The sequence below is a fragment of the Tenrec ecaudatus genome, chromosome 1, assembly GCF_050624435.1.
Source record: "Tenrec ecaudatus isolate mTenEca1 chromosome 1, mTenEca1.hap1, whole genome shotgun sequence".
NCBI classification, from domain to species: Eukaryota; Metazoa; Chordata; class Mammalia; order Afrosoricida; family Tenrecidae; genus Tenrec; species Tenrec ecaudatus.
The window spans coordinates 78,335,919-78,359,195 of NC_134530.1; the positions used below are offsets into that span (position 1 = coordinate 78,335,919).

A 23,277-nucleotide genomic window follows, 5' to 3' on the forward strand; every position below is an offset into this window, starting at 1 on the left:
CACGTTGCTGTGAATCAGGACTGACTCGAGCACACGTGACAACGGCTTTAATTACACTGACACAGTCCGTTTGCCACCTAATGTAACATGTTTCCAGGTCCCAGGGATGAAGACGTGGACGTCTCGGGGGTGGGAGGCTCCGATCTAAGGACCCCAATGTTGTTATTTTAGAGCTAGAAGGGGGCTTGGTGAAACATGAGGTGAGTTTCTTTCCTGGGAAAGTTATAACAGAGAGCAATAATGCAGATTGCCCACCAGATACCTGACATCAAATATCACACCTATTTCCCGCCAGATGTCTCATCAGACTCTCCCAGGGATATTCTGCCAGTCTGGACTTCACACATGGCTATAGCTGGTGTCTAGAGCACGCCACAGGCACAGAGCATGTGTGGGCTTTGGTAAGGCCTTCTACAAAGCAGGGGTAGGGTCAGGTGTCCCGCAGCCAACCCCTGAAAGACCATAGCTCCTGCAGTCACCAGCTGTCATCAACATAGAGCAACGCGTCCCCACAGGAATGGGCCAGGACGCCTACAACACATATTTAAGGAGTTACATGGTAACTCCTGGCCCGGCCACCTAGTCTGTGCGGGGTCCTGTCGACCTTCTAGATTTTCTTTCGTTCATGGATATTTGAGCCTGTCGACTCCAGTTCTTCAGCGCCCATTGAATGTGGGCTCAATTTTCAGGAGATGAGATGCTTCTTAGTGTTGGCCCCTGTCCAGCCCTGTGAATCATACCCACTCTCCTAAGCTTGAGCTCAAAGAGAAGTGGAATTTGAGGCCAAAGAAGGCAAAATATTTCCCCTTCTCATCCTTGCTGTAATGGAAACAGTTCTGGGTTCAAATCTAGGCTCAGTTACCTGCCTGCTTCCTTCCTGGAAAGAACTTGGGCTGGGGAGAGAGCAAAGCCAGAAGGGCTGGGTGCTTATCTTCTCCAGCAGGAGTGGGGAATTCAGTATGCAAAGAGGTCTGGGGTTGCTACCCAGAGCCCTGGAGCTTCCGGTTGGACACGGCCCCCTACGTTTGGTCTGTTTCTTCTCTCTGTCCAGTGGGAGGGCAGCCAGGTAAGGTAGCAGGTATAGGGAACGGATTATTATGCGTCCTGAGTGCCAAGGACCCCCTCAAAGCAGCCCTTCCGCCCAACATTGCTGAAGCCCCTGGCGTCACACAGTGTTGCTTCAGCTGCTAGTAGTTAATGCTCTTTTACTTGGAACCGTTTTCAGCTCCTGGTGTCACCAGGGATCCCAGCTCACCGCCCCCCCACCCCGCCCCTTCCCCCATCTTGTCTCCTTGCAACTGGGACCCAAGTGACCATCATTCAAGGCTCACCAGGCTGTGGGCTCCGGCCCGAATTGGGGGCGGGGAAGCTTTTCCGGGAAGGGGCCCAGCAGGGTCTTGGCAGGCGGCCCCCCAGCCGCAGCCCGGGACCCAGCGTGCGAGAGCGAGCGCGAGCGCAGAGGTACTCGTGGCTGGAGCGCTCGCAAACTCCTGCCATGAGGGAGAAGCTGAGCTCGGCGGCTCCGGGCTGACGGGGCCGTGCCCCCGGCTCTCTTCTCAGGTGCTGGGGCCTAAAGGGGGCCCGGCCTGGCGGCGGAAGCCTGGGAACGAGGAAGCGGGTGCGGGCTAGACACCCCGCCTTCCCGGTTCCTAGGGTGGGGGCGTGGTGCGGCGGGTCCGCCCGGGCGGAGCGGGGTCGGTGCGGCGCCTCGGCCGCCCGGGCCGGTGGGGCCAGGCCAAGTGCAGCGCGGGGAGGGCGCACCCGCCGGCCCCTGCCCGGCCCCGCGCCCGCGGGGACCCGGCGCCCGTGTCCCGAGGCGGCCGGCGTCCAGCAGATGCGCGCGGGGGGGCGGGGGCGGGGGAGAGGCGGGGAGGAGAAACCCCACAACAAAACTGGCGTCGCCGAGCGCCCGGCTCGACTCGAATGGCAGGAGCCCGCGGCCGCGGAGCGCAGCCCAGACTCGGAGAGCGCGTTCGGCCGGCGGCGCGCGGCGCGGCGCGGGGGCGCGGCAGGTAGGGGCGCGGGCGGGGCGGGGGTGGGGGCCCGGGGCTGGGGCCACTCGGACTCCCCGCCTCGCTGCCCGCCCAGCCGCTGCCCGGGGCGGGGCCGCCGCCTCTCGCCCCCTCCCTCGGGCCCGGCACCGAGGGCGCGGCCCCTCCGGGCCACCCCTGCGCCTGGGGCGCCGGGCGGCGGGGCCTTCCCTGCTCTCGGGGCAGACGCCAGCCCCAGCCCCGGGCCCCTCCCGCTGCGCACATCTGGAAAGAATCTGAGGGCGGATGGGGTGGCGGGGGGCGGGGGAGGCGCTCATGGAAAGCCGCAGGCGGGGCGATGGAGAATGTGGGGGGCAGGTGGAACTGGGGAGGGGCGTGGACCCCTGCATTTAGCGCTCGGGCTCCAAGTTCCCGTCTTTCCACGTCAACTCCGCAGGGCTCCCACCAAGCCCAGCCTTTGGCCTCTTAGGAGACAGAGAAACTGAGGCCGGGAGAGAGGGGCAGAGCTCTGGCCCCAGGACGCGCAGGCAGGTGACAAAGCATCCCGCGCGTCCGCCGCGCTCCTGGGACCGCTGTGCCGCCCGAGCCCCGAGCCGCGCACTGGCTGGGCTCAAGCTCTCAGGTGGCGGCCCCGTGTGTCCGTCTGTCTGTCTACGCGGGCTGCCTCCAGGCGGGTCTCCCCAAACTTAGATATGGAGGACATGGTGGGGGCTTGGAGCGTCGCAGATCGGAGCTGGAGTCCTCCACCTCTCGCAGGGAAACCCCAGGTTCCAGGCCCCCGAACCGCTAGCCCAGGGCAGGGGTGGGGACGAGCAGGTGGCCGGCGCTGGAAGGCAGCTGCAGTGACAGGCGCTGCGGCCCAGGGTGCGCACGGCTGTCCTTGCAGCTCTAGGCGTGAATGACCAGCTTATAGAGGCCCGCGCCAGCCGAGAGTCTGGGCAAGCTATAGGCTACCTCGCTATAGGGGAAGGCTACCCCCAAAAGGCACAGTTGTGTGAACCAGGAGCGCTTGCTCCTCACTGGGAAGGCGATGGAGAGTGGGCGGGGCCAGCCAGACGCCTCCCACACCTCCACACCCCAGCTCCCACCGCACTTAAGTAGGTTACTCAGAAAAGCCTTTGTGATTGGGCCCACGGTCAGCCTTGGAACTCAAGAGGAAGCGTTAGGTTCACGTGACCATGGACGTGAGCTCCGTGGAACATGCCTGATTCCTTCTGGCTTCGGTTGAGTCGGGGGTCTAATGGTGGCAACCTTAGACACCGGTTAGCTCTGCCCCTGGGCTTGTTGGAACCTTGATGGCTCCCTATGAACCAACATCCTAGCAGAGTGACTGATGTCCTTGGAGACTTGATCCTACAGTCCCCGCCTCCGCCGCCTTGAACTGCCTGCCCCGCCCCTAACCACATCACCACACCATGCCTTGCACGTGCTCTTCTCTCTGCTAGGAGGGCCTTTCCTTGCCTTCGCCTGTGGCTTGGACAACTCCTCTTCTGCTGTCCAGACTCCAGGCAAGAGTCAGAAGGGCCCGATCGCCTGCAGGCCGGGTTTTACCACACTGACTGTGGATCTGAAACAGATTATGTTTCCATTCCGACAAACTCCACAGTAGTTCCTGAGCTTGGGGAGTCAGGGAAGGCTCAACTGAACCTTGGAGGATGGAGGGGACTTGCTGGGGCATGCCCCCCCGCCCCCCCCCCGAAGTCCCCTAACCTAGCCAAGGGGGCGGGAAAGACCTTGCAGAGAAACAGGCATTTGCTGGGATGGGCAGTGAGGGAGCCCTTTTATACGTGTTTCCTCATCCGCAGAATAGGAAGAATAACTGTTAGTTTTGAAATTTTTGTCAGAGCAGTTGACCAGCAAGGTTTGCTGAATTTGTCCATCCCTTGGCAATATAGAGGGAGCCTTGGCGGCTCAGTGGCTAAGCATTCAACTGCTAGCCTTGAGGTTGGTGGTTCAAACCCACCAGCCTCTCTGTAGGAGACTGCTGTGGCAGTCTGCTTCCGTAAAGTCTGGGGCAGTTCTACTCTGTTCGGTAGGGTCCCTAAGAGTTGGAATGATTGGATGGCTTTGCAGTGTACAGAGGAGGTGGCTGGTGCTACAGGCTCTCTGCCCCTGACCTGGACTCCCTTCCTCATCCGCCTCCTAGCCTGTGGCCCACCCCACTCAAGTTCTTCTAGGTCTCAGTGTTGGCTCTCAGGGTTGAGGTTGCTGGTCCATCTACTCCCTCAGTCGCACTCACCTGTGTTGGCTGCCCTTGCTGGTGCCAGAATCGGCTGACCTCACCAACAGCCTTTCATTCCATGCTCAAGAGATAGCGGCCATCTCCATTTGCTCGAAGGGGACTCCAGGCTCAGGGCAGTGAAGCCACTAGTCCAGGTGGGAAGAGCAGTCAGGTCGGCACCCTGGTCCTTCCATCACCAAAGCACTCCGTGAGCCCTCGCTGCCCGTCCCACCCAGCTCTTGCTGTCCCAAGGGTTGGAGCCGTTCCTTGCCAAGAGGACCCGAAGCTCCCAGAGACCAGGGACCTGCTCTCGCCGTGGCCCCTAGCCCACCTCCTACAGGATCGGCACACGGAGGTGCCCTGGGCACTTGTCTTGTTCCACTTTCTGAAGTACAGGTGGGAAATGTGAGACTCAGATGGGTCAGGAATCTCCCCACCAGCTCAGCACCCCCACCCCCATCACCTAAACCCGACTTTGTCATATTCTTGCTCTTCCATGGCTTTTCATCTTCCAGCCCCTTCCTCATCTAGTCCTGTGGTCACTGCTCACTGCCATCCTTGCTAGTTCCCAGCTGCCCCCGGCCACGCTGTGAGCCTGGTGTCGCGTTCCCCAGACACAGCATGGGCCCGCATCCGCAGGCCGGCGCACCCACTGCCCCCTGACTGGGCGCACTCTCCCCCTTTTTCCTGATATGCAAGCTGCGTGGCTAGGACAGGCATTGAAGACTGCTCTGGCCCCGGGCAGAGCCATAGCTCTCCTGGGCTCCTGTGGACGTCAAGCGTACTTATCACCCTGCGATTATAATAGCGGATACACAGTGCTCTAGACAGGAGCCGCCTTGTACAAACCCCTCCGTGGAAACAAGGAATGAAAAGACAATGACGTTTTCCTGCAGACCCACTGAAGCCTTCTTGTCTAACTAAAACATTTCCAGTAGTCACATTAGCAAAAGTAAAATGAATGAAGTAGATGAAGTTAGATTTAAATGGTTTGGCCGAGTGGATTATATGTTGGACTGCTAACCACAAGGTCAGCAGTGTGAATCCACCAGCTGCACTGCGGGAGAAAGGTGAGGCTTTCTGCTCCTGTAAAGATGTATGGCCCCACAAGGGCACTTCAACTCTGCCCTGGAGGGTCACTCTGAGTTAGAATTGACTCAATGGCAGTGAGTTTGAGAGTTTTTAGAGTTATATCCCAGAGACTGGAGCCTGTAGGTGGTGCCCAGTGAGTGCCCTGGGCTGCTAACCAGAATATTGGAAGTTCAAGTCCACTTAGAGGGCGCCTGGGAAGAGAGGCCTGGTGATGAACTCCCCCAAAATAAGCCACTGGAAACCCTAAGAACACATTCTACAGTGACTCGCTGGGGGTCTCTAGGGTTGGAGGTAACTGGGCAGAAATTGGGTAGCTAATATCAAATGATCCATATGAAAATTAATGAGATTTTATGAGATACTATTTATAGTCATAAGATACACATTTCCATTTTGCACTCAGTCTTGGAGATCCTGTAGACTCTGTTGGACACAGTGCAGCTCAGTTTGAATGAGCCAAGCTTCAAAGGCTCAGCAGCCCCGTGTGATAGGTGGCTACCACGCTGGGCAGGGCAGCTGTGAGCTTCCTGAGGGCAGGCTCCAGGCCTGCGTGTGCGGTGCCCAGCCATGCTTGGCCTTGGGGAGAGCAGGGTAACATGATGGCCAAGGCCCGGGCTGGACGCTGAGTGTTGCCATGTCACAGCTGTGTGACCTCGGTCAGCCTCTCTGGGTCTCTCTTTTCTGATCTATAAAATGATCACGAGGATGCATTCAATACAGTTCTCCATATGAGATACTTCAGTAGATCCAGTTGATAGACTTTTACAAAACTGAGGGTGAGAGAGAAAGAAGTCTTCCAAGTAAGCTCATGGGCCATGGCAGACCAGAGCCCCTGTCCTGCTTCCTGGCCTCCTGCCCTGACTGCATTTGGGGCCCGTACCCCTGCTTCGCCTCTCAGAGCCCCGGGCTGCAGTGGGGTCAGGTGAGCAGGGCGGGCCTGAGGCTTGCCCCGGTTTACTCCTGGTGGCCGCAGGGCCTTGCCAGGTCTGGAGGCAGCCTCAGCTCTGTGCCCTGATGCCGACTCTGGGCTCGGTTCTGCATGTAGACACACAGCGTTGCTAACCCATTCACAACCCTTGCTCAAAAAAACCAAACTCACTGACCTGGAGTCGAAGCAACCCTGTGGGACCGAGTGGATCTGCCCCTGAGGGTCCCCCCAGACTGTGACTCGTCTGGGACTGGAGCACCTGTCTCTCTCCGGAGGAGTGGTTAGTGGTTTCCAAAGGCCGAGCTTGCAGTTCGCAGCCCAACACATGGTGGCGACACCCCCTGGGCTCCCGTGCTAGGGAGTCGTTTCTACCAAGGCCTGAGCAGCACAGAGAGGAAGTACTTGCCTGGTGGGGTCATGGGTTAAGCCTTGGTCTGCTAACTGCCAGGTCAGCATTTCAAAACCAGCAGGCATGTTCAGGGAGAAAGATGAGGCTCTTTGCTCCTGTGAAGATTTATAGCCTCAGAAGCCTTGGTGTGCGGGATATTCACTGGAAGGCTGGGGGTTCAATCCTGCCCCCATGAATTCCTGCTCTCTGGTGACTGCGGAGGTAGGTTAGGTGCTGCTTCCCGGGCCTCACTGACTCAGCCCACTCTGAGGTCCCGCCATTGGGAACACGGGAGGTTGATAAAGTTCCTGTCCTGAAGCACCCGTGACTGAATGGGCTCAGTGGCAGGGGCCGGTTTATATCCTGTCTGACGCCACACCGCCACCAAGAGCCAGAACTGAGAGGGTGACCCTGGCTGTCAGGTCCAGAGCCTGTCACTTAACCTCACACTCTGGTTCTGCTGACTCTCCAAGGCCTTGCGCCCTGGCACGTCCAGGGACTCACTCTATGGGTTGAGGTGCCCCTCTGATGGTGAGGAGGGTGGGGTCCCCAATGCCCCTGTGCCTGCTGAACCGAGTGCGTGACTCTGTCCCCACCTTGGCCCTGGCAGGGACTCTCACTTACCTAGCAGGTGTCAGGCACGAGGTGCCTGCTTTCTATAGAGTCCTCCCAAGAGCAGCGTGAGCTCAGTGAGGCCAGAGCCTGTAAGCAGAGGACATGGGCCTTGAACACATGTCTGCAGGATTCAGAGGCAATGTACCTGAGCCATTACCTGTGACAAGAGAGCACAGGCTCCCCAGAGAGGTTTCCTACCCGATTCCCTGGAACTCCAGGGACCCATCCCTGAGCCACGCCAAGACTAGGGCACTGCCGGGCCATGGCAGCCCCAGTTTCTTCTTCATGGGCTGAGAGTATGTCCCTGTCCCCCTGCTCCCTAAGGGGCTCTGCTGGGGGCTGGGCCCCACAGGGTGGAGGGGTGGTAGTGGGAGCACATCAGGCTCGGGTGGGTGGGCAGGCATCAGGAACAGCACTCGGAGGCGGCAGCAGCAGGAGCAGCTCCAGTGGCTGATGCCTCTGCTGGGCCTGACTTGGGCCCCCAGAGCGTTGCGCCCAGCCCGTGGGGGACAAAGATGCTCACGCGTTCACAACCCAGCGCCTGCCGAGGCGGCAGTGTGTGCACAGTCCCATTGGACCGCAGTCACCAAGGACTCTGGGCCATCACCGAGCCCCCCAGGGGACCGGCATGGGAGTTGGTTCTTGGAGCAGAAGGAAATGCTGATTACACAAGAGGGGAAGGGCGCTTTGAGCCAAAGGAACAGCATAGGCGAAGGGTTGGAGGGAGAAACCCTTCAGAGCCGTGCATGACTAGGGGTGAGTGAGTGGGTGGGTGGGGACTTGGGTGAGTAGCAGAGACGTTCAAGTCCTGAAGATCCAGAATAATAGCAGAATGAAGACCCCCGACAAACCCTTCTGGCCCTGAGTGTCAGCCTTCCAGAGGAAGGAAGGCCTGGCCAGGCCGGACCCTAGTGACTGCTTTCCCCCAGCCTCGCTTCCCCCTCTGTGAATTGAAGGTGGGGATTCCCTGGGACCTGGCCCCGCAAGGTTGGGGAAGCCTTGCAGGCAGCCTTGATGGGGTGGGGAGAGGGCAGGCCCTCAGTAGGTCAGCTGGGTGCTGCCTGGAGCCCATGAGGTCTGTGTTATGACTTCCAGGGTCTCCTGTAGGCACTATGGCCCGGAGCAGGGTGCTGCTGCTCCTGCTGCTGCTGCTGCCGCCACAGCAACTGCACCTGGGATGGGTGCTCTCGGCGAGGACCCCTGCAGTAGGCCTAGCCAGCACCCCCAGCCCCAGCCCTGAGGAGAACGAGTTCTTGGAGGGGCCAGTGCTGATCCTGAGCCCAGAAGAACCAAAGCCCGGCCCAGCTACTGTCGACTGCCCCCGTGAATGTACCTGCTCCCAGGAGGGTGTTGTGGACTGCAGCGGCATTGACCTGCGAGAGTTCCCAGGGGACCTGCCCGAGCACACCAATCACCTGTCCCTGCAGGTGAGACCCTGGGGAGCTCATGGTCCCCCTGCCGGACCCCCACGCTCATGCTCCATTCTCCTGGCTGCTTTAATCTTCACACTTCCTGCCTGCCCTGCCCCCAACAGTCAGGGCTCACCAGGCCCTTGGAGTTCTGCCCCATCTGTGTGGCCTCCTTTCCTGGTGTCCCACCTAACACATCTCACTTGGAGGACATAGGCCAGCCCTGGTCCTCTGAATGGAGACGCCCTGGCAGGGTGGGGGAATAAGAGCAAAGTGGACCCCAGTGGCAGGGCTTTCGGGGTCGGGGGGTGGGTTGGGCAGAGGACAGCAAGCACCTCAGCCCGGACCCTGGGGTCTGAGAGGGTCTGGAGACAGGTTGCAGCCCCTGAGAAAGAAGAGACAAGAGTGCATTGGTGTGGCCAGAGGTGCCACCCAGTGGCCCTGGAGATGAGTCACACCAGATTCCAGAGGGCAGTCAGTCCCAGTGACCCTCCGGCTCATACAACATTGGCAGCTGGGTGGTGTGTGTGTGTGTGTGTGTGTGTGTGTGTGTGTGTGTGTGTGTGTGATGGGTGCCAATCCCTAGAAGCCGGTTGGGGAAGGGGCAAGTGCGTGATAGCATTACTGATGTTCACTTGTTCATTCAGTCATTAATGATTTCCTGGCTACATGTTCTATGTCTCTGTCCTGTGTTAGGGGTGGGGTGGGGGGATCCCAGGCTGTGAAGGGTCAGAGACGTCAGTAGAGTGGGCTTCTGGCTGAGCGGAGGGGACAGAGGGGCTGAGAGGGTAGAGCAGGCTCCTCTGGAAGAGCCTTCAGAGTCTCTGGTGCCGGGGACACGGGCCTCATGATGGAGGCAGGGTGGGCAATAAGAGCAAATCGGATCCCGGCCTCTGTGGGGCTCCCAGGGCCCTCGGACTGATGCTGCCCTTCCTGCCCCCACAGAACAACCAGCTAGAGAAGATCTACCCCAAGGAGCTCTCCCGCCTGCACCTGCTGGAGACCCTGAACCTCCAGAACAACCGGCTGACATCCCGAGGTGAGGGGTCCCCCACGCCCTGGGGCAGGGCATTGTGCTAGGGGGCCAGGCCACCAGGGTAGAGGTTGGCCCTGGGGGCCTGGGTGTGGGGAAGAGCAGGCCTGGCTAGGCTGGGGGTGAGGCCAGGCAGGGACCAGGTCCATGCAGGGCAGGGCTGCCGGAGTCAGTGTCCTGCCTCTCCTCTGCCTCCCTCAGGCCCGGGGCCTCAGAGTTGGGCAAGGAGAGAACCTCGGAGAAGCTGGGACCCCAGGGTCTTGGTCAGAGGACCAAAGCATTGTAGTCCTCAAAGTTGATGAGTTTATTTTCTTTGGATAAAAGGGTTATACGAATATGAGAGGGGAAAAAAAACAACCTTAAAAACATGACATTGTCATGTGTAGTCAATCCTGATTGGCATCTTGGCATCCTTTTTTCTTCCATTTAAAAAAACAAACAAACGCTTTATTGAGGTCTTATTTATACACCATCACGTGTAGTCCATCTTTGAGGTTGTGAACCCACGCAGACGTGTAGCCCCCACCAAAAGCCGATCCAGCCTCATGCAGTGCTGCAGACACCCCCACTCCCCACCCCCTCATGGCGACCGGCCGTGCTCCGCTCAGAAGTGGGCTCTCAGGAGCCATTGCTTTGGGAGGACAGCGGGGGTTCTGTGGAGAGGGTGCTCCGGTTTATGTAATTGTTCCCTCGTTAGAGATGTGGCTGAGGTCCAGTGTCAGAGGGTCTCAGAGCCAGGAACTGAGTGTCAGAGGCCAGGCTCCCAGCTGGCCGAGCTCCCAGCAACAGCTGGGCCCTGACCGGACATCTGCGTGGTGGGGCAGGGGCCTTCCAGGTGTCTGGGTGACTCAGGGCCAGAAACTCAGACCCCACCTGCCTGGGGATTGCGTGTGAAGTGAAGCCTGTGCCCCCACTTCCCCCCTGGGAGTAGTTCTTTTTTCCTGGCAGGACAGGGTTTGGCTGGGTCCCCTGTTCTGTGTCCTGATCTTTCCCAGCTCTGGCCCCACACTGGCTGCTCTGAGAGGGGCGAAGGGTCAGGAAGTTCCCCAACACACACTCCCTGCCCCCACCTCCCAGCATGGGCCCACCAAATGGGAAAGGAGGATGGTGTGAGCAGGCCCCTTGGGCCCGTGGGGAGGGCCCCCCCGCGGGCGGCTGGTGCCCCGTGAGCCCCTGGTAGCATCTCCTCCATTCAGGGCTCTGACTGCTGCCTGTCCTTTGAAGGGCTCCCGGAGGAGGCGTTTGAGCACCTGACCAGCCTCAATTACCTGTACCTGGCTAATAACAAGGTGAGGGGTCCAGGCAGGGCAGGCGGGGAGGGGGGCTGTCCTCCCAGGCTTTCTCTTCGGCTGAGTTCGTTAATTTTCCCCAGGCGTCTTCTCGGCTGCCCGTTGGGTCCCCATTGCTGCACTGACGTGGCCTCCTGGGGATGGACTCAGAGCCCTCCCCCAGCTAGTGGCCAGTGTGGTCAGGGAATGAGGACAGAAGCCAAGACCTGCAGGCGTGTAGGGGAGAGTGAGCTCCTCACCGGTTAGGGGGGGGCCCTCGGAGGGCTTCCCAAAGGAGGTGGCATTGAGAGTTGCCAGGCTTCAGCCTGTGGCCCTGAGCAGGGGGCACTGAAGTAGGGCGGCAGCAGGAGTGAAGGCTCGAAGGCACGGGGCCACCAAATATCTGATGCCCTAGGGCTGCATCTTGGCCCCTTGGCCCTCTGACATTGCCTGAGGCGGCTGGTCCTCCCTGTGGGCTTGTGTCCCCAACTCTCCCTCATGGGCACACCCTCACGCTAGTCTGCAGCTCTACCCACTCCTCTGGGCCTCAGAGACCTGGTGCCTTCTTGCCATTTCTCCTGAGCTGTCTGTCCACTGAAGCAAACCGAGTCCCCAGACCAGACCCCAAAGTTGCCCCAGTTCTTTGGGACCCTGGGTTCGAGGGACCAAGCCTGGGGGTGCTTCTGGATTCTGTGTTGTTTCCCGCCCTCTGCTCCCGTGGCTCTCTCGCTGTCCCGGCTCCCGGCTGCTGTGGAGCTCAGGATACATTGGCATAGAGCTGGGCTCCTGGTGTTGCCCCCAGACCTGAATTCCAAGGAGCCTCTGGGTCGACTTGAGGCGCTAGCCTTTCAGTTAGCAGCCGAGAGCATGCAGTGAATGCTGTTGACTGGATGGCAGGTGGGCATCGTGGGGTGTTGGGGACACCTGAATGGCTCACAGTGACTGGACAGAAGGGCTGGTGTCAGGAGCAGGGACCAGGCCCTGGAGAGTCTTGTTCCTGGATCAGGGTTTGATTGAGGACAGAGTTCTATTTGAGAAAGAGGGCCTTGCGCGCAGCACGGAGACGGGCTAGTCTCTGCCCTTCAGTCTGCCCATTTAACTCTTCTCTTCCCAGCTCACCTTGGCGCCCCGATTCCTGCCGAACACCCTGGTCAGTGTGGACTTTGCTGCCAACTATCTCACCAAGATCTACGGGCTCACCTTTGGCCAGAAACCAAACTTGAGGTCAGAGGTCAAAGGGGGTGATGGCCCTGGGCTCAGCCTAGGGATGTACCCTGTTAGGAAGAGAGGGGACCCAGAGAGGCCCCGAGGAGGAGTGTGCTGTGTAGGAGAGGCTGATCCCTGCAGCAATTGGGGGAACTGGGCCAGGGAAGAAAGACCTTACCTGCCCCTTGGAAACTGTCGTGCGTGTGTGTGTGTGTGTGTGTGTGTGTGTGTGTGTGTGTGTGTGGTGGGGGTGTGTGTGAGCAGGGCAGGGGGGCCCTTGGGGGTAGGAGGTTGCTATGTCCTTGGAGCTGCTTCTGCTTTGGAATCTATCATGCACCCCCAAGGAGCTGGCACCCCTCCGTGAGCCCTCATCCCACAGAGAAGAGCCCTCATCCCCAAAAAGGCCACCCAGCACAGCAAGACTTTTGTGTGTGGATCTGGTTCCTTGTCCCCACCCCTCCCCGTAGGACAGCTCCAGGGGGCAGGGTCTTGATACTTGGGTTCAGACCAGGGCTGGCACATCATGGTAGTCACTGAATATCCGTTGAATGAATGAGGACTCATCCCCTCTGGGCCAGGCCCTGTGCAGGGTGCCCTGGAGACAGAGGTGGGTAGGGACAGACCTGCCTTCTCACTGCCATCAAACCCATGTTGACTCCCAGCGACCCTGTGGGACGGGGTGGGTCTGCCTCTGTGGGTTTCTGAGACTGCAGCTCTTTAACAGAGTAGAAAGCCCTGCCTTTCTCCTGCAGAGTAGCTGGTGGTTTTGAACTACTGACCTTGTGATGAGCAGTCCCACTTGCAGCCACTACCTCACTGGGGCCTGTCTTTGGGAAGTCCCACAGAGCTTAGAGCCAGAGTGTGTGGTTGACAGGCAGGGGTGCCAGAATGGAGGAGGCAGGGATTTCAGGGCCAGGGCCAGCAGGGGGGACTTTGAAGGATGTGGAAGTCGATCCCATTGGGGTCATTGAAGCTGCCCTGCCTTGGGGGGTGGGGGGGCTCTGGTGGTCTCTGCCCCTCCTAGTCCTTGGTCTCCTCTCTCTGAGACTCTGCTAACTCCGCATCCTTGACTTGGATGGGCTGAGGAGGACACCAAGTGGCCTAATCCCGGACGTGGAGGCTCCCAGGGTAAGGGGCTGAGAGGCTGCACCTGCTCCCCAGGTCCGTGTACCTGCACAACAACAAGCTGGCCGACGCGGGGCTGCCAGACAACATGTTCAACGGCTCCAGCAACGTGGAGGTCCTCATCCTGTCCAGCAACTTCCTGCGCCATGTGCCCAAACACCTGCCGCCTGCCCTCTACAAGCTGCACCTCAAGGTGGGCAGAGAAGGCCCCCAGCTGGGGACCTGCAGTGGGGGCAGCGGCACCTGCAGGAAAGCAGGCCAGCGCCTGGGCTCTGTGTTATAGAGCCACTGATGCCAGGCGGGAGCCCCGCTCCATCCCCAGCTCCTCCTCCTCATGCCCAGACCCTCTTGGCAGACACAGTCCTCAGACCCTCTCTCCCCGCCCCCGCAGAATAACAAGCTGGAGAAGATCCCACCAGGGGCCTTCAGCGAGCTGAGCCACCTGCGCGAGCTGTACCTGCAGAACAACCACCTGACTGATGAGAGCCTGGACAACGAGACCTTCTGGTGAGCCCGCCCCCCCTGCCCAGCTCCTCCCAGACAGACCCAGCCAGGCCCCCCATCTTCCACTGCCCCTGACAAGACTGTCTGGAGAAAAACTGTGAGGATTTCGGAAACAGGTGGACAGGCCTATGCCCAAAGCCAGGTGAGGGACAGAGATAGGTAAGGCCGGCCAGGTTCCAACAGAGCAAGGAAGCCTTTGCCAAGACCCACCTCTCGGCAGGAAATGCAAACTTATGTTTTCTTGCAAAAAGCAACTGGGTTTTTATTTTTTAGGACCAGGAGGTGATTGTATGTAAGCGACGGGTTTTCAAACAAACCTCTGTGTGCCAAAAAATGGTGTCAGGAGTGCCCTAAGCTAATGTGCAGGCTGATCACCTCAGGGGGACCGCAAGCTCTACTCCATTCCAGACCACAGCAATAAAGCCAGTCAGGTTACCCCCACCCCAGCTTTAAAAAAATGTCCTAGTACATATGAAAGGAGCCTGGTGGTGTAGTGGTTATGCATTGGGCTGCTAACCTCAAGTCAGTAGTTCGAAACCACCAGTGGCTCCAAGAGAAAAAGATGAGGCTTTCTGCTCTCGTGAAGAGTTACAGTCTCAGAAACTCACAGGGGCAGGCAGTTCTACCCTGTCCTGCGGGGTCGCAATGCATCAGCCTCCCCTCCCTCCATGGCAGTGAGGTGGTCTTTAGTACCTATGCCAGTCATGTTTATCCTACTGAGGAGCCCGGGGGTGTAGTGGTGGCACCTTGGGTAGCAGGTCAAACCCACCAGCCACTCCTTGGGAGAGGGGCGCAGTCTTTGGCTCCGGTAAAGATGTCCAGCCTCAGAAGCCCTCAGGCGCAGCTCCTCCCAGTCCCTAGAGCGAGAGTCTCCTGGACGGCCACACTTGGGCTCTCTTTTCGCATGCCAGAGGATTATGAAAAAGTGCGAACTCTTGTAAGAAAGACCGCAGTGTGACACGGGGACATGACGCGATGGTGTTGAGTGACGGGTTCGACCCAGGGGTGCCACACTTCAGTTTGTAAAAGTCCGAAGTATGTGCGAAGCCCAGCGAAGCAAAATGCACTAAAACCAGGTGGAATCAACTGCGATGACACAGAGGCCCCCGGAGGACCCCTGCCAGAGAGTGGCAGAGCAGGGGTGCATTCAGGCCCTTCCCATTACAACCCCCTTGGGGACAGGGGAGGGGACAGGTGCCATGCAGGCTCCTGGCAACCGCCTTAAGCCCCTCCTCCTCCCTCCCCCAGGAAGCTCTCCAGCCTGGAGTACCTGGATCTGTCCAGCAACAACCTGTCGCGCGTGCCAGCGGGGCTGCCGCGCAGCCTGGTGCTGCTGCACCTGGAGAAGAACGCCATCCGGAGCGTGGACGCCGACGTGCTCACCCCCATCCGCAGCCTCGAGTACCTGCTGCTGCACAGCAACCAGCTGCGGGCGCACGGCATCCACCCGCTGGCCTTCCAGGGCCTCAAGAAGCTGCACACGGTGCACCTGTACAACAACGCGCTGGAGCGCGTGCCCCGCGGGCTGCCCCGCCGCGTGCGCACGCTCATGATCCTGCACAACCAGATCGCCGGCATCGGCCGCGACGACTTCGCCACCACCTACTTCCTGGAGGAGCTCAACCTCAGCTACAACCGCATCACCAGCGCGCAGGTGCACCGCGACGCCTTCCGCAAGCTGCGGCTCCTGCGCTCGCTGGACCTGTCCGGCAATCGCCTGCAGACGCTGCCGCAGGGCCTGCCCCGCAACGTGCACGTGCTGAAGGTCAAGCGCAACGAGCTGGTCGCCCTGGCGCGGGGGGCGCTGGCTGGCATGGCCCAGCTGTCCGAACTCTACCTCACGGGCAACCGGCTGCGCAGCCGGGCCCTGGGTCCGCGCGCCTGGGCGGACCTGGCTCATCTGCAGGTATGAGGAGTGGACGGAGGGCTAGGGGACTCTGTGGGTGCAGTGACTACTGGTCTGGCTGCCCCATGCCCACCCACCCACGGGAGAGGATGGGATCACAGGGGTGGGGGTGGGGGTGGTGACAGGCAGGGGGAGGTTCAGCTGGTAAGGTCAAGCTGAGTTCGTTTACCCACAAGGACCTGGGAACCAGCAACACCCCTGGGTAGGGAGATGCTGGGGCAGGAAGGGGTGTGGGAGGCAATGCCTAGGTTAGTGGGTACTCCTTTCAGAAGGGCCTGCCAGGACAGGCCTCTGAGCAGAGTGCAGTCAGTGTGGCCAGGCTGGGCTCCCTGCCTGCAGCTGCAGCCTACTGAGCATTAGGGGGCGGGGTAAAGGTGAAGGTGATGGGGTCATGGTGTCAGGGGACATGTGGCCACAGCAGTGTCAAGCTCAGGAGCAGGGATGAGGACTTGGAGAAGGCTGGACCTGGACAGCGCATGGCCCAGGTCACTGGAGTTCTCGTGGAGGATTCTGGTCCAGGCTTTCTGGGGGTGACCATGGACATAGCCCACCAGGCTCGTTAAAAGTGAAACCACACAACTCATTCAGGGTAGATTAGAGACACCGGGGAGGGCCAGGGCCATCACCTCTACTACCAGCCTTCACCACCACACCTATGCCAAGGCTATCCCGCTTCCCCCAGCTGTTGCCCCCAGGACTCTTGTTCCTCCTCCTTAGGGCTCTGCTCACATGCCCCCTCCCCAGGGCTGCCTCTCCCACCGCCCACTGCCTTCTCTGCTTGACTTTGTTCCTTCTTGAACAGCTTTATCGGCATAAAATTCACATAGTATTCAAGTCAGTTGTTCATTTACATTAAGAAGAGTTGTAAAATTATCACCACAATCAATTTTGGAATATCTTCTTCTTTCTTATACTCATTAGCTCCCATTGTCCCCCCTCCCCAAACCTTCTCTGCCACACTCCTAAGAACCATTGATCCAGGTACTGTCCTATAGGCTTACCTATTCCGGATTTCTTAACACAGCACTGATTCTCAACCTTCCAGTGCCGCCACCCTTTCATACAGTTCCTCATGTTGTGGTGACCCCCAACCACAAAATTATTTTTGTTGCTATTTCACCACTGTCATTTTGCTATTGTTATGAATCGGGCGACCCCTGTGAAAGGGTCATTTGACCCCCAATGGTGGAGGCATAACAGGGAACTTTACAGGTTATTTCACATCAAGATCAAGAAACAGTAGGGACACAGCCTTGGTCCACAGCGACACCTCTCCTCAGCCAGCAGCTACGTCTCTCTAGTCTTCAGCTCTCAGCCATGTGCTCTCTCAGCCCCTGCCTCCCTGAGGCAGGAAGCCAGCCTGCTGCTCTGCCTCCCAGTGCCATATCTTAACACTGCCTCTCTGTTCTGCCTCGTGTTCTCCTTGCCTTGGCCTCTAGCCTTGGCCCGGCTCCTTTGCTCTGTCCGATAATCGCCATGCCACCGCCTCTGGTGCCACCACCTCCTTCTGCTGGTCCACGATTCTGTTTCTGAGATGCCTCTTAGCCCTACTTTGCACTGTCCATCCTCACTGGCTTTTAGGTCATTTATCGGTGGGTTAGGAGCCCTGGTGGCATAGTGGTTACTAGTTGGGCTGCCAACCACAAGGTTAGCAGTTTGAAACCACTAGCCACTCCACAGAGAAAAGAGGAGGCCTTCTACTCCCATAAAGAGTAGCAGTCTCAGAAATCCCCAGTGGCAGAGGGCAGTCCTACCCTGACCTATAGGGACATCATGAGTTTGGTTTGGGTTTATTGGTTGGCTGCTGGCCCCGCCCACTAGGATAGGGCAGGGCCGCAGCACACCTACTCAGCACCCCTGAGCTCCAAATGAATGTTCTGCTGGGGGATGATTGGATGAGTACCAGGGCTGGGGGAGAGCTGGTAGGATTGGGTGGGCAGATTGAAGGGGTGGAGTGGGGTAGCGGCAGTCCTAGCTTGGAGGCTGGAGGAGGCTCCTGCCAGGAGGGACCCTGCAAGAGCCGCAGACATGACACTCCCTCAGACCTCCCCACAGAAAGCCCGCCACCAGGATCCAGCCGCCATTGCCTGTTCACTGGTAAACCAGTTGCCCTCAAGCCAGCTCTGACCCAGGGCGATGCATGCGTTTTCAGAGGAGCACTGCGCTCCGCAGGGTTTCCACGGCTGTGTCATAAAAGAGCCCATCACCGGGCCTTCCTCCGAGGCGCCTCTGGGTGGACCCCAGCCTCCAACTCTTGGCTAGCAGCTGAGGGCTTTGACTTTGGGCCACCACCTGGGGGTGCAATGACACCCATTCTCAAGGGGTCCCAATCACCTCCACCTGTGCCCACCCCCACCCCCCCCCCCCGCTGCATTTCCTAACTTGCGGAAGAGGTGGCATCCACCCAGCTGCTCCGAGTTTCCCTTTCTCTCAGCCCGCTGCCCATCCTCACCCAGCCCTGGCCTGCTGCCCTCCCCTCTCCCCATTGCTGTCGTCTCTCCACCCTGCTGCCCACACTGAGGCTTGGCCACCCCCAGGTCCTGCCTGCTCTGCGGTGCCTCAGGAGCTGCCCCCTCCTGCGCTCCATATGCCATCGGGGCTATTTTGAAAAGCCTCTGTCCATCTCATGCTCCGGCGCTGGGGCTCCACGGCCCATCCTTGTCATGAGAATCCCGGCCAGAGCCCTTTTTCTGGCTTCAGCTCTGTCCCGGCTGCCACCACCCGGACACACGCGTTTGCTCATTCAGGCCTCTCCTTCACGCCTGCCCCAAGCCCTTTGCGCTGGACACTGCTCTAAAACGATAGTCGGTGGGATCAAGACTCCTCCTGGTGCTTGTTCTTAGGCTTAGCTCAGTGTCACCTCCTTTCAGGATCCCCTGCCCCCCACAGTGGTGATTGCTGAACTGCATCCCAGTGCCTGGGTGAGCTGGTCTGGGCTGGGGTGTCTCCCTGCTCCCTCTGCTTCAAAGTTTCGCATGCCCCCCACCCCCAGCTGCCTTCTCTTCAAGCATCTCCTCCAGCTCTATTCCCCCACCAGGCTAGCTCTCTCCCTCCCAGTGCAGTGGCACTGGGCTGCTGCAGTCAGTCTGGATTCCTGGGCTTGAAGGGCGTTCTCAGTGGGTCCCACCCTCAGGCACCGCAAAGTTGCAGTGAATGCAGACATGCTGGCCTAGAGTTGTCCCCCGTCCCCACATGCTGTGGGAACACAGCGGGGGACAGGAACCCTGCTGGAAAGGGAATGTCCAGAGACCTTCCCAGAAGAGGGAAAGCTGGAGCTCCCCATGACTCCTAACTCTTGGGGGTCATGTCCCCCTGTGTCCTGACCCTGGACCCAGCCAGCCAGGCAAGGAAGGGGCTTGGAGAGTACAGAGGCTGTCCCAAGGTGGCAGAGGGGTGTGCGTGGTGGGGGTACCGACAGCTGAGGCACTCTGGAGCTGGCAGCAGAGCCAGGCACTATTTTGGGAAACACATGCCCATGTTTTCCTGCACTCTGGGCAGGTGGTGGTTGATGAGCCTGCATCCTGGCTGCCACACCAGGGTCATGGGGGGTGGGGCTTCCACCCCTACTGCCCACCCACTCTGGCTCCTGCCCACGTGTCCCTGAGCTCCTCAGGTGACCCCTGCACCCACGCTTCTCTAGGGCCAGTGGGGTGAAAGTCGAAGGCTGGAGGTCTGCAGTCTGATGGGGTGACAGGCATGTATGAAGACAGAAGGGTGACCCTGCAGGCAGGAGAGGCTGGGGAGCCCACGCACCAATCAGAAAGCAGGGTTTCGAGTCAGACCACTGGTTTCCAGCCCCTTCCAGGTGTGTGACCCCTTTGAGCCTGCTTCCCCTCTCTGGGACCTGGTGGTAACTAGAGACCACCTTCTCTTAGGACCACCCTGAGGTTTAGACCAGAGGCTGCAAGGGGTTGTGCAAGCTGTTGAGTGCTTTGCACAGGTGGGAGTCCCTGACCCTGCTCCCCGCCCCACATCACCCCTGCAGCTGCTGGACATCGCGGGGAACCAGCTCACGGAGATCCCCGAGGGGCTCCCGGAGTCGCTGGAATACCTGTACCTGCAGAACAACAGGATCAGCACTGTCCCTGCCAACGCCTTTGATGCCACACCCAACCTCAAGGGGATCTTTCTCAGGTAGGAACCCCCTGCACACACCTTGGGGCCCTCGGGGCTCCAGGGGAGCGGTCCACAGGTTGGGAAGAGTCTCTGTAGCCTGACTCTTGTGTGTGGCCCTGGTATGGCACAGGCGCCCCCACCCCCCACCCCCGAGTCACCATCTCCTCAGCTCACAAACCTCGGGGCAGCCTGGTGGCTCAAATGGCTAAGCACATGACTACCAACCCATTTCCCCCCTGCCAGAGGCACCTCAGAAGACAGGTCTGGCGGTCACCGCCTTGCAAACCCCGGGGGAAGTTCCGCTCTGCACAGGAAGCTGGCTGCTGTTGGGAGCATTACTAGCGTTCTCGTGGCAGGAAAGGGCTCCCAAGTTGCAGCTGGGAAAACGGAGGCCAGCAACTGCTGTGCCTCAGGCTCCTGCAGAGAGGCTGAGGTTGGCATCCAGTGTCCTCCCCACACCCAGTGTGCCTCTGCCTGGCCTGGGTGCTAGGCTGCCCAGCCAGGAGCCCTGGATGCTGGGTGTCAGGTCTGCAAGTAGGCAGAGGGTGGCCAGCATGCTGCTGGCCTACCCACCATCATGGGCAGTGTATGTGGAGGGGCCTGTGCACCTTCCTGAACCAGGAAGAGCAGGACAGGGCTTGGGAGTGGGGACGAGGGTGGCGCAGCTGGCTTGTGCCCTGAGGAACTTTGCTTTCTGAGACTCTAGCATTTGGCACCTGCTGTCCCCTCCCCCTCCCCTTTGACCTTCTGGAGGGATGGGGGCGGGGCTCTGGGCAGTGACCCATGGATGTGTCCCAGGTTCAACAAGCTGGCTGTGGGCTCTGTGGTGGATAGCGCCTTCCGGAGGCTGAAACACCTGCAGGTCCTGGACATTGAAGGCAGCTTCGAGTTTGGGGACATTTCCAAGGACCATGGCCACGTGAAGGAAGAAGAAGAGGAGGAGGAGGAAGAGGAAGAAGAGGAGGAGGAGGAAGATGAATCGAGATAGTGACGAGGTAACATGGATCTGACCCAGGTAGATCATCAGTGGGGGTGGGGGCCTGTCCTAGCCCCCACCTGGGTGCTTTCTGGCTCCCCTGCTTCATCCCTTCATTCTGCAGATGAACAGGAGTTCTTGGTGTATGTGGGCACTGGGTGAGGGTAGGGGGAATAGCAGCAGGGCTGTGGGCAGCCACCCAGGGTCTGGGCTCTCTGCCAATGCCATACCACCAGCGTCCCTCTCCTCCAGGCAGTGGGGGTGCCCCACCCCACTGACCAGGGAGGGTGTGACGGTGTGCAGGTGGGTGGGACAGAGTGGGAGGTTGGGTGTCTGGGCAAGAGAATGGCTGGTACTGAGGGGGTGGGGCAGGCTGGCAGGGACAGGAAACAACCAGGAGGGGCTGGTGGGAAGGGGCACGGTGGTGGCAAGGCTGAGTCAGGCTGGCTCTCAGAGAATGAGCTTCCAGTGGTCACAGGGCTGGGCTGTGTGGCTGTGGGAGGGGGCCTCTGGGCCACCCCATGAGAAGTTTGAATTGAAGTAGAGACTGGGGCAAACAGGGCCTGAGGTGGGTGCCCAGTAGGCATGTGCGCCATGGGGTCTACAGCAGGAAGCTCCATCCTCCCTGCCAGGTGGGTGAAGGCAGAGCCAGGGGGCTATGCAGGGGCAACTGGCCATCCTGTGGGGTGTCCCTGCCTTCCTTTGGGGACTGTGGGGTCATGGTGTGGGGGTACAGGGATCTATCCCACTGGGCATGATGAAATCTAACAGACACTCCCAGAGTGACCAGTGGCCATGCTGAGGCTCCAGGAGCAAGGTCTATTTCCAGGACCCAAAGGCCTTCACAGCCCCTCCCCACCCCCCGGGTCATCAGGACTCCGGGGTCAGCCTCTGCCCTGTCCCTGTGGCCTGGCCTTGCAGAGCTCCTTCCAGCAGGGGCAGCCTCCTCTGGACTCTGCCTCCGAAGGCTGGAGGTGGGTGGGCCTGCCCTGACTGTCTGTGTGTTCTGCAGGACAGTGGACCGCCGGACTCCTCTGCAGCGAGCCATGTGCCCCGGGAGCCCTCTGTTGGCCACGCTCACAGATGCTATCAGATGCCCCGGTGCTGCACCCAGGGGCGTCCCTACAGAGGCAGGCTGAACACACCCGCCCCCTCCTGCAGCGGGCTGCGCCCCAGACACTCACGGGCTGGACCACATGCACACGCCTCCTGCTACCCTGAGTCCCGGCCGGCCCCACCCTGGCACACACATGCACCCGCTCCCATGGACAAATGCCTCTCCCTCTGCCGGAAGTGTCCGCAGCAAGCTCACCCTCTGTCCCATCCCTCTGTCCGTCTGTCCCCTGGAGAAGACACCAGGCGACCTCTGTGCTCTTTGGGGTCAGGTGCCTGCCGCCCTCTGGGACTCACAAAAGCTGGCTTTTGTCTCCCCCCTCCCCCACTTGTGGACAAGAACCTTTGGGATAGCTGCCTGTCCCCTCACCCCCTGTCCGGCTGCTAGAGGCTTCCATCCTGAGGAGTGCTCCTCTGCTGGCACCCCACTGGAGGCCTGACAGGAGGGCCTGGGGCGGTCAGCAGCCTGGGTGCCCGGCCGGGCCGGCTGTGGGGCTGGGCCAGAGAGCGTCAGGAGGGGACCGGCCACTGCCGCTTACCCCACACCAGCTTCATTCTGTGGGAAAGTTCTGGGTGCCTTTAGTTTTTATTCTTTTTTAAGAAGAAGAAAAAAAAGATAAAAATCTCAAAGCAGATTTTTCTTGTTACAGAAAAACTAATATAAAAGCATGATCCCTGTCCCTGCAGCCTGTGGCCATGTGCGTGTTTCCCGCCTGGTGCCGGGTGGTGTGGGGTGGGCCGGGGAGGGGACCGACCCCTGGCTTCCTCCCGAGCATCAGGGATGGAGGCGGAGCTCTGCTCTGGGTCTCCTGGCTCTGGGAGACGGGGTCTGGTCCAGGTGAGGAGAGAGATGTGGACATGTGTGCAGACCACTGGCTCAGAGGGATTCGGCGGGGTCCTGGTGTCCTGGCCACAGGCTTGCCAGCTTCAGGTAGCACACGTTCCCCATGGAGGGCCGTCATTTCCTCCGGGGTCTGTGCTGTAGAAGATGCTGGGTGGGAAGGGGGCCTGCCTGGATGCAGGAACAGAGCTGACTTGCGGACCCAGGTCTTTACAGATTCTCAGGACGAGGCAACAGACATCCCTGGAAGCCTACCACCCAACAGACAGTGTGGGGGGTCAGTTCCCAGACCAGAAAGAGATGGCTGTGACGAGCATCCAGGAGTGAGGGCATCCAGGAGTGGGCTCCCTCCTACTGGATGTGTCTCAGCACGGGCTGGCAGGCCTCCCGTCAGTCCTGGAAGGAGCTGCAGTGCAGTGGGGTAGACAGCACAGGGAAGGGTAAAGAGACCACGTGTGACCCATCGCTTGATGTCTGGCCTCTCCGGGGAGGCTCTGCCTTAGCAAGGTTGGCTGCCTTCCAGGCGGCCCTCATGGTCCCAGCCC

General features: G+C 59.8%; 1 protein-coding gene across 4 annotated transcripts; it reads left to right on the plus strand.

Moving 5' to 3' along the window:
• Window positions 1-822: 822 nt before the first annotated feature.
• On the plus strand, window positions 823-22,577 carry PODN (podocan). 4 transcript variants are annotated; one of them, XM_075556260.1, is made up of 11 exons: window positions 823-1,066; window positions 8,331-8,662; window positions 9,590-9,683; window positions 10,902-10,966; window positions 12,060-12,169; window positions 13,313-13,469; window positions 13,668-13,783; window positions 15,029-15,686; window positions 19,672-19,820; window positions 20,601-20,797; window positions 21,791-22,577. In XM_075556260.1, the coding sequence occupies exons 2-10, from the start codon at window positions 8,348-8,350 to the stop codon at window positions 20,788-20,790; spliced, it is 1,854 nt and encodes a 617-aa protein (XP_075412375.1). In that variant the 5' UTR covers window positions 823-1,066; window positions 8,331-8,347; the 3' UTR covers window positions 20,791-20,797; window positions 21,791-22,577. The 4 variants fall into 4 exon arrangements, with proteins under 4 accessions (XP_075412375.1, XP_075412384.1, XP_075412359.1 ...); XM_075556269.1 differs by having other exon boundaries at window positions 8,343-8,662; XM_075556244.1 differs by lacking the exon at window positions 823-1,066 and adding an exon at window positions 1,769-2,012.
• The last annotated feature ends 700 nt before the right edge of the window (window positions 22,578-23,277 follow it).